Genomic DNA, 10045 nt, shown 5'->3' with positions numbered 1-10045 from the left:
TTCTCAGAGCATATCAATACTGTGGACCCCAACATCAAGTTCACACGAGAGGATGCCAAAGAGAACCGCCTGGCCTTCCTTGATTGTTCTACACTGAGAGGAGAGGACGGAAAGATCCAGATAGAAGTGTACAGGAAACCAGCACATACGGATCAGTACTTGCTCTTTGACTCACACCATCCATTACAGCACAAGCTGGGTGTAATCCGGACATTACAACATAGAGCCCAAGAAGTGCCCACCGGCTCAGAGGGTAAGAAGAAAGAGAAAACGCATGTCCAGAATGCACTCTCAGCCTGTGGTTATCCTACTTGGGCTATCAACAAAGTTAAAAGAGCCAAAAAACAGGACAAAAGGGAAACAGAACCAAGAAGGAACGGTGTCTCCATTCCTTATGTATCTGGACTGTCTGAAAAACTACAAAGGATCTTTAGACAGCACGATGTTCCTGTTTTCTTTAAACCAGGCAACACTTTAAGACAGAAACTCGTTCATACTAAGGACAAGATGCCCACACAAAAACAGAGCAATGTAGTTTACTCCATTCAATGCAGTGAGGAAAACTGCTAAGAACGGTACATAGGTGAGACTAAACAGCCACTTCACAAAAGACTTTATCAGCACAGACGTCACGCAAACTCAGTATTGCAGAGCGCTGTGCATTTGCATCTAAAAGCTAAAAACCACACATTTGAAGACAGAGAGGTGAAGATTCTAAGTAGAGAGAAGAGTTGGTTTGAAAGGGGTGTCAAAGAAGCCATTTTTGTGAAAAAAGAAAACCCCTCTTTGAACAGAAATGGTGGTCTGAGATTCAATCTGCCCAAAGTCTACCACAGTGTATTAGTACCTTGGTCACGCCAATCACATGCTAATCAGGTACTTAACAGTGATGAGGGAGGTGCAGCCAGAAAACAATAGGCCTGATTACTGATTACTGGGCCATCATGGAAGCAATTAGGTCAGTTTCAGGTGAAACTAGGCAGAGTAATCAACAGATACTCAGGTAGACTCCTTCCTGAGGGCAGGGCTTAAGTAACACAGAGTAGCTTAAATTTCTGAGTTCTCAGACCATTTTCACAATTGAGAATGACTCCCGGATGGGAGCCCCAACATCTTGATTCTGAAAACAGTGTCCAGATGACTACGACCGAAACCTTTTCTACGATAGAACATTCCTGGACGAATGAGGGACTACACCGTCTTTGTAACTGTTGGTTTTTCTCATTGAAACATGCCAAAACATATATTGAAACATACTAAAAACGGAGCAAAAACCAACGATGGGCACTTAACTTCAAGACAGATGAGTTAGAGGTGTTGGTAACATCTGTAGAGAAATCTAAAGATGGTGTTTTAGTGAAATTTACAACAGCGTAGATTTACAACTCCGTAGATAAAAGAAAGACTGGGATATGCCATAACACAAGCCTCTCAGTGAATAAGTTCCGCCTGTTGACATTTGGTTAGTTGTGAAAAAGCAATAATAGAGCAGCCAAATGGATTAAACAAGTTAACTAACACTACCTGGTGGAAAAGTGAAAGTTAGGACAGCTTAACGGTTATCCTAAAGTTAGGAGAGTTTGTTTAAGATTTTGGGAAGTCAGGATGCTTGTGTAATACACTTAATCTTAAGTTAGGATAGGAACATTAACTTAAGAATTGTTCGTCTGTAACAGGATTTTTCCAAAATCAGGTCCTAACCCTAATTACCATGGTTACCAAACAGGTTACCCCGTGTGACAGTTACATTTACTCAGACTACAATTTTAACTGACCTACTTTTTACTTTTATCTAAATACATGTTTACACAAGTACTTTTCCTTGAGTATAATATTTTAGTAGTCTTTCCGTCTCTGCAGGTAGATACTGTCTGTGTTTAAGTATTTGTGTTTTGGCGTAAAGTCCGTACATGCATGTGTATGCTTGTATGTATAGAAGTTATATTCATACTCAGTTTAAATAAGTTTTGGTTATAAAGTATTGACTTAATAACTTAAATATTTAGTTGATGTTACAATTAGTTTGACAAAACTGCCTGGACTCAGGTCCCACATGTACCTGGAGTCCAGTTATGCTCCCAGATATATTCTATAATGAACCAGGAAGTGTTGTTGTAAAACCAACTTGTTCTACTGCTCAAACAGCCACAGCTGTGCAGCTGTATGTGCGTCTGATTCTGGTCGTCATGATCATCGTATCATCAGCGGCTGTGCTGATATTCTGCAGGAAGAGGGCCAGTAAACCCAAAGGTGAGGCTATAGGAAACACACACACATAACAAAGGCAACATCGAAAACATGGAAAACATTTCTCACAAAAAAAAAAAAGGTGAAACGAATATTCTCACAAGTAACACACTTTGGTGTGTTAACACATCATGTGTAATTGGACCTTACCTTTGAAAGGTGAAGTTTATTTATTGGGGAAAATGTTTGCCTAAACTTTCTAGTTCTTCAGATGTGGTGGGAACACAAACAGGGATGCACAAAAGGGACTTTTAGTTCCTAGTTTAGTTCCTGTTAGTCACTGGAACGCTTTGGTCGAAAAGGGCTCTTTGACTAAACCAGATATTTTAACAGTATAAAATAAAAGAAAAAAAGTAATATAGTTAATAAAAGTATAATAAAAGTAGTATAGTTATACTAAAATAATTTTAAATGCTAACTATATACTAACTACTTTAAATAAAACTTGACAAAAATTGTCTTTCTCCAAAAATGTACGAGACATCGTGTCGAGTAGCACATTACTTTTGCTTTTCTTTCTGAAATGTTCCAGCTTTCAGTCCGTCTCGTTTTTGTGTCACTGGTCAGTTTCACGTCACCTGATATCCGACAAAGATTAGAGAGACTGTTCGCTCACATCCCAGGGCCGAACTTCCCTTTGCATCACGCCAATTTACAATTAAACAGCAGCTGGTAGTCATTCATTATTATTATTAATTATTATTATTATTATTATTATTACAACAACAAAAACCTTTACTTAAATAGGGAGAGCCATTGAGAGCAAGCCCTCTTTTACAAGAACGCCCTGATAACAGAAATATAACAATAAAAGCACATGAAAGTTACAGTATACATCAACAAATTATACAACCAGCAGGCCAAGGACATCAACATGAGGGCAAACATCAATTCAAAGAAAGCACATGCATTTACACTGCTCTAAGTCAGTCAAAGGCGATTTCAATTGATTAAAACCTGCATATTGTTCCACTTGTGTGGAGCATAGTATTTAAGAGCCAGTTTCCCAGTCTCAGTACTAACATGATGATTGATGAGGACCAAGTAGTCTAGGTAGGAAATAGTTCTCAATGAAAACTGTTGACAGTGAAGTCTGTGAAAAACCCCAAATTAAAACCCAAGTACTTTACAGTAACTTATAACTTACAAATGATTTGCCTTAACCAAAATAACTTTAATAATACTTTCATATCAATAACCAAAATATTTAAGATAATCTTAAGTTAAAGAAGAAGTAATAAAAGTAGCGCTAACTTGAAGCTAACATTGTGACAGCACAGTTATGAATGAGAGAGACGTAACTTCTCACAGGTTTTCACAGGAAAAAACTGATTTTTGTGTGAATGTTACTCATTCAGACCACTTTGTGTTCACCTGTTGGCTCCTGAGAGAGTAAATGAAGCTACAGCTGATGTAAAGTAACAGTAGAGTACAGAGGAGGTGAAGCGTCTTCGGCGTGGCTGCCGTCCGAGCTCGCTTCTACCCGAGGCACAGAGTAGACGGTGTTATCTGCATCACCACAGGGGGCGCTGTGGAGCGAGGCAGCTGTACGGTTGGAAAAATCCACCTGAGAGTAGGTGAGGTTACTCGAGTCGTCTTCAGTCTGGAAGGAAACAAACAGAGGTCGAGGACAGTTCTAGTCTTAATTTCATAATACTTTAATAAAAACCTGGAATTCCTTTAAAATCTGAAACATAAATTGACATTTAAGACCACATTTTTGAAGACATGTCAACAATGTTCTCTATTCTGCCACAAAAAAATATTTCCTCTGCTGTACAATGAAATAACATTTTCATTTGTCGCAAACAAAGAAGGCAGCTGAATATTTTAAAAGCTCTTTTTACAACTGCCGTCTCTGGGTGTCGGACAGAGAAACTGCTTTACGTGTAAATAAAAATCTAAACTATTGCCATGAAGAGTTATTTTAGTGGATGTAGCCTGAAAGGTGTTTTCTGACCACAGCGTTTACTTACTTTCTTCTGAGAACTTGCTGCAGTGGCTAAGCTGTAGTCGTCTGTGGGTTCAACTCCATTTGGTTTGGTGTATTTGGCGTAAGTGTAAGGTGTAGATATTTCTACAGGAGGAGCTCTGCTCTGTCTGTCCTCCTCTCTGATCTCCTCAGACACTCTGTTCAGCTGCAGGAAGAGGACGGGGGTTTGGTTTGTATCAATATCAGCTGGTGTCACAAACATTAATGACGCTGAGACGTCCCAAATTTACTCAAACCCACCTTTGTGACGGTAGCATACTCAGATTCTGCAGGAGGTTCTGAAAAACATGCAGATCAGAAGATTAGGTCCACTGTTAAAACATCTGGCTTAGCCAAAGAGACACATACAGCCCTTTTCAACCAGCAACTAAAAGTCCCTTTTCCACATCCCTGTTTGTGTTCCCACCACATCTGAAGAACTAGAAAGTTTAGGCAAACATTTTCCCCAATAAATAAACTTCACCTCTCAAAGGTAAGGTCCAGTTACACATGATGTGTTAACACACCAAAGTGTGTTACTTGTGAGAATATTTGTTTCACCTTCTTTTGTGAGAAATGTTTTCCATGTTTTCGATGTTGCCTTTGTTATGTGTGTGTGTGTGTTTCCTGTAGCCTCACCTTTGGGTTTACTGGCCCTCTTCCTGCAGAATATCAGCACAGCTGCTGATGATACGATGATCATGACGACCAGAATCAGACGCACATACAGCTGCACAGCTGTGGCTGTTTGAGCAGTAGAACAAGTTGGTTTTGCAACAACACTTCCTGGTTCATTATAGAATATATCTGGGAGCATAACTGGACTCCAGGTACATGTGGGACCTGAGTCCAGGCAGTTTTGTCAAACTAATTGTAACATCAACTGTCACATTGTCCTCGTTCCTGGGCAAACCACCAAGTCACTGGTACCACTACGTGGATGACACCTTTGTGAAGATCAAGAAACAAGACTTGGAAGCGTTCTCAGAGCATATCAATACTGTGGACCCCAACATCAAGTTCACACGAGAGGATGCCAAAGAGAACCGCCTGGCCTTCCTTGATTGTTCTACACTGAGAGAAGAGGACGGAAAGCTCCAGATAGAAGTGTACAGGAAACCAGCACATACGGATCAGTACTTGCTCTTTGACTCACACCATCCATTACAGCACAAGGTAGGTGTAATCCGGACATTACAACATAGAGCCCAAGAAGTGCCCACCGGCTCAGAGGGTAAGAAGAAAGAGAAAACGCATGTTCAGAATGCACTCTCAGCCTGTGGTTATCCTACTTGGGCTATCAACAAATCAGAAGCAGATCAGAAGATTAGGTCCACTGTTAAAACATCTGGCTTAGCCAAAGAGACACATACAGCCCGTTTCAACCAGCAACTAAAAGTCCCTTTTCCACATCCCTGTTTGTGTTCCCACCACATCTGAAGAACCATGAAGATTAGGCAAATTAGACCGATGAGAGATTTAAAAACTAAAAATTTCACTGAAAATTGAACTGAATACTGTATATTTACGTCCTCATTAAAACAAATACCATCTGGTTTCAGTTTTAGTTTTGGTTCATAACTATCAGCAGTTTTTAGTTAACTAGATAGTTTGCTAACGCTAGTACGCATTAACTAGTGTTGCTGTTCACGCTCTGCCAGTTTGTGTTGTGACCGAACCTTAAAGGTGTGTTTAGCGCAAATGTAAACAAATTTCCACTTGGTTTTATTCATGTGAAGTTGGCAGCTGGCAGTTTGTGCAGTCCATGTTTATGTATACTAATAGTCAATTGTGCATGTACAGATATTAGCTAGCTAGCTAACATACGGGACTCAAAGATGGCGCCCACTCACTTGAATCAAAATTGCTCACCGAGCGCATAATCCAAAATGGTTTTCTGGCGTCCGCGTTGTGCGGCCCACTGCACATGTGCAGTAGTGTCCCTCCCTCTGGCCCCGCCCGCTTGATCCCACTTGGCCCAAAGACTTTGAACTGGGAAGAAGTCGTGTACTTTAAAAATCGCTTTTATAGGTTGTGGGAAAGTTTTATTAATACAAAACTTCCATGGATTGAAAATTCATAACACAAAGAGTCATAATTGCCTTTGTTTGCAGTTCGAGTTGTCAGTTTTACAGACGTCTCTTTTATAATAGCGGTCCAGAGGAAAATTACATTTTCTCCAGTAAATAAACTTCACCTTTCAAAAGGTAAGGTCCAATGACACATGATGTACCAAAGTTTGTTATTTGTTTCACCTTTTTTGTGAGAAATGATAAGTTGTAGATGTCCAGTTGCCTTTGTTATGTGTGTGTGTGTGTGTGTTTCCTGTAGCCTCACCTTTGGGTTTACTGGCCCTCTTCCTGCAGAATATCAGCACAGCCGCTAAAAATACGACGATCATGACGCCAAGAATCAGACCCAAATAGGTCAGCACACCTGTGGCTGTTTGAGCAGTAGAACAAGTTGGTTTTACAACAACACTTCCTGGTTCGTTATAGAATATATCTGGGAGCATGACTGGACTCCAGGTACATGTGGGACCTGAGGTGCCATTCATGCAGTGTTGCATCAACTAAATATAAGTTATTACATTAATACTTTATAACAGAAAATAATTAAAACCAACATTAAATATAGGTTCTGTACATACAAGCATACACATGCTTGTACTTGCACAAAAAACACAAAAGGCATACAGTATCTACCTGTATGCAAATACAGTATGCTGCATGCACAATTCAAGTGCGTGTTTCTAATAACATTTTAACCATCTTCACCTGCAGCTGGTGGCTGTGTTGTCTTCAGTGTGGAGGCTGATGAAGGTGTGGAGCTTCCTGAACTGGAGCGTAAACTCTGTGTTGTCTTCAGTGTGGAGGCTGACGGGACTGATGTTGAAAAAGGTCGGAGAGTCCAGTTTGGTTTAGAAGTGATCGGAGCTGTGAAACACGAACAGACACAATGACACAATCAGATCCTGATTGTTCCGATACAAAGAAATCCTGATGATCAGATGCTCCTTGCAGAGAACTCTGTGCTAACATTTCATTCAAATCTGCAAACAGTCAACGTATCAATGTGTTTTTAATCGCACAGCTAAATGCAGCAGGTAATCAGTGTGTTTGGTGCAACAATATTCAAATCAACTGTAGTGTGTCCATTTGTGTGACAGTTTGAGCTCATCAGATATTTTACAGATGACCTGTTGCTGTTAAAGGAGCATTTATCAGTGTTCACAATGATGAAAATATGCAGCTCTAAATATAACCGATAGACTAAACTTATTGGGTTATTTGAAACATGAGCAGCTGTCAGTGAACAGTTAATTCAGAGACGCTCAGTAGAAACTCACCATCTGTGACTCTGATCTCAAACTCCTCGGATGAATCTGGAATTAAAAATCTGTCCAAACTGCATCTGTACCGTCCTGAATCTGACTTAGTCAGCTTTGTGATGCTCACAAACATATGCTTAGAAGAAAATGCAGCTCCTTTATATTCAATGCTGTATCTGCCACTCTGAGCTCTGTCACCAGTTGTTTCAACGAGAATGTCTTTTCCTTCACATTCTTCCTTACAGAAGATCTTCCTGCTTCCAGAGAGAAAGAAGGAGCATTCAACTGTGATGTTTCCTCCTTCAGTTCCTGTATGGACGGGGATTTCTGCATTGATGAGACCAGTGTTTCCATCCCGCAGTGCTGTTGAAAAGATGAACAATCAACAGTTACTATCTGTATATCCCATAAGATGTTGCAGTTTCATTTGTTTCACATTGTTTCCAAAGAGTCAAACTGGGAGCTGCCCAGTTCAATGAGTCTGTGACTGAGGGATAACAAAAAACACAAATTTGATGTGGCTTCTTTCACCAAAGATTTTTTTCATCAGAATCTTACCGTCTGACTCCGATTTCCAAAAAAACAAACGGGAAAAACAAGCAACTCTGCAAATGTAATTGCACCAATTAATAAGTGATTTAGTCAACAATAATTAAACACATGGAAACCTTACTGTGTGTTCAGACAGAGTGCAAGGCCAATTTCAGAGGTGGCACGATGGCATACAAAGTTAATGGAAAGAAGCGATTGAAAACTGGTCCCCAGTTGAAAATGTCTCAAATGAAAAGTTTATGCTTGTCCTGGGATTTTATGAATATGCCCTAAAAACGTCCAGACACAAGAGGAAAAAAGAAAGACACTGGCGTTCTGAGTTCATTAAGAGGCTACAGCTGAACACAAACACAGTCTGTTGCTAGCTAGCTTACAGCTAACCTCTGTACAGTTGGTACATTATCTTTGCTTTCTGTCTGAAAAACATTTACTGTACAGTGTTTGTTAGCTGCACAAACATTATTGAGTGAGAGGTATGTTAATGAAAAAAAACACCTTATGCCACTTGATTTTCTACTCAACTATCTGCAGCTGTAGTCAGTTTCCTTTGTGACCCTTTGAAACTTAACCTCTTAAATCCCCCTGACCCACCAGTGGCCAGTCATTACAAACTCATGCTGTGCATCCAAACATTGTTCACACAGAACTTTATTTACAATTATATTTTAGTGGAGCTTCCAAAGTTTCTAAAGATACCCAATATGTCAGGCTGAACTTTGGGGAATATGTATAATATAATGAACAAAGCATCTAGAATATCTCCATTTGATGGCGTCTTGGGTTGAACATTTCCTACAGCGTAAAACATATAGCTTTAATGAAGAGCTTGAAAAATCTGATACAGAATATGTGTGATACTATCAGAGTGGAATTAGATGATTTTCCCAACCTTAAAGCTACTTAAGGGGAAATTAAAAAACAATGTTACAGGTTCTTAACTTCTTGTTTCTTGCATGAAAACGGTATTTTCATCTTTTAACAGCTTCTTTGTGTGTGAAAAGAGGTTTTCACATGTAAAATGAATATTCTGTGATGTAGGGGAATAAAATGTTCACAAACTGTCACATGCGATGTCAAAGAAAAAAAGATAATACATTCAAGTCTACAAAAACAATCGTACAAATTAGTTCATCAGCAAGACTGCTAACAACACTTTGCTGCTGCAGTGCTGCTGTTCTTCTGGAGCAGTTTGAAATATAACATTTTCTCTATTCAGCTCTAACAGAGTACACAGAATGATTTAGGAACCAGTAAGTCAGCAAAACAAGATGCAATCACAAACTGTGTAGTTTTGAAAATGCTGTTAGACAATTTAGTTGTGACTTGCAGGCTTCTCTACTCCTCTGTAAGATGTCATTTCCTTTTTTTTGCGATCAGTTCATTTCAACCAAAGTATTGCAATGAGGTCACAAATTTGTTGAGCCACACAGAAAACCAGCGCGTGGCATCTTGTACATCTCACAACCTGTCCTTTACATATGCCTAAATAAGTGTAGATAAGCAGTTTCCTGTGTTCCTCAGGTGGGTGACGCAGCAGAACATAATCCTCTGTTACTAACTGATCAACTTTAAATTAATAAAGAAAATAAAGAAAAAAATCACGTAATAAAAAGAGAGAATGATAGATGAGTGTACTCACTGAGGAAGAAGAAGCACATGAAAGTGTGACCAACTTTCATGCTGGAGGCTCTGATGGTTTAACACTGCCTCTCTTTCTTCTTCACTGTCAAACCAGGAACTTCTCTCTTTTCTAAATGATGGAGTCCCTCCCCCAAACACATCACACACTCTGTACTGTCCTCTCCTCCCGTCCACATGTAACATTAACTATTAAACGTTGTTGCATGTTTCTGTCTATAGAATTCATGTGGTGAGAAACGGTACAGTATAATCCCTGAAGCAATTCTTCCAACATTTCACAAATGTTGAAGCCTTGGTGGACA

General features: G+C 39.6%; 1 protein-coding gene across 2 annotated transcripts; it reads right to left on the bottom strand.

Annotated features, from left to right (window-relative positions):
* Positions 1-2767: 2767 nt before the first annotated feature.
* On the bottom strand, positions 2768-9822 carry LOC122882582. 2 transcript variants are annotated; one of them, XM_044210096.1, is made up of 8 exons: positions 9742-9822; positions 7569-7913; positions 6997-7155; positions 6557-6661; positions 4859-4963; positions 4481-4518; positions 4224-4385; positions 2768-3850 (listed from the first exon to the last, which is right to left on the bottom strand). In XM_044210096.1, the coding sequence occupies exons 1-8, from the start codon at positions 9779-9781 to the stop codon at positions 3650-3652; spliced, it is 1155 nt and encodes a 384-aa protein (XP_044066031.1). In that variant the 5' UTR covers positions 9782-9822; the 3' UTR covers positions 2768-3649. The 2 variants fall into 2 exon arrangements, with proteins under 2 accessions (XP_044066031.1, XP_044066032.1); XM_044210097.1 differs by lacking the exon at positions 4859-4963.
* Between the last annotated feature and the right edge of the window lie 223 nt (positions 9823-10045).

This window comes from Siniperca chuatsi, linkage group LG10 (genome assembly GCF_020085105.1).
Source record: "Siniperca chuatsi isolate FFG_IHB_CAS linkage group LG10, ASM2008510v1, whole genome shotgun sequence".
NCBI classification, from domain to species: domain Eukaryota; kingdom Metazoa; phylum Chordata; class Actinopteri; order Centrarchiformes; family Sinipercidae; genus Siniperca; species Siniperca chuatsi.
The sequence above is the reverse complement of the archived record's forward strand: the minus strand, read 5'-3'. Positions and strand labels throughout refer to the sequence as shown.

What these genes read in the sequence shown, in the direction of transcription:
- LOC122882582 (XM_044210096.1), bottom strand. Translation starts at nt 9,781, where the DNA reads ATGAAAGTTGGTCACACTTTCATGTGCTTCTTCTTCCTCA. An exon ending in TGAGATCAGAGTCACAGATG is followed by an intron (nt 7,156 to 7,568) that starts GTGAGTTTCTAC and finishes CGTGTTTCACAG; the next exon opens with CTCCGATCACTTCTAAACCA. An exon ending in AACACAGCCACCAGCTGCAG is followed by an intron (nt 6,662 to 6,996) that starts GTGAAGATGGTT and finishes CTGCTCAAACAG; the next exon opens with CCACAGGTGTGCTGACCTAT.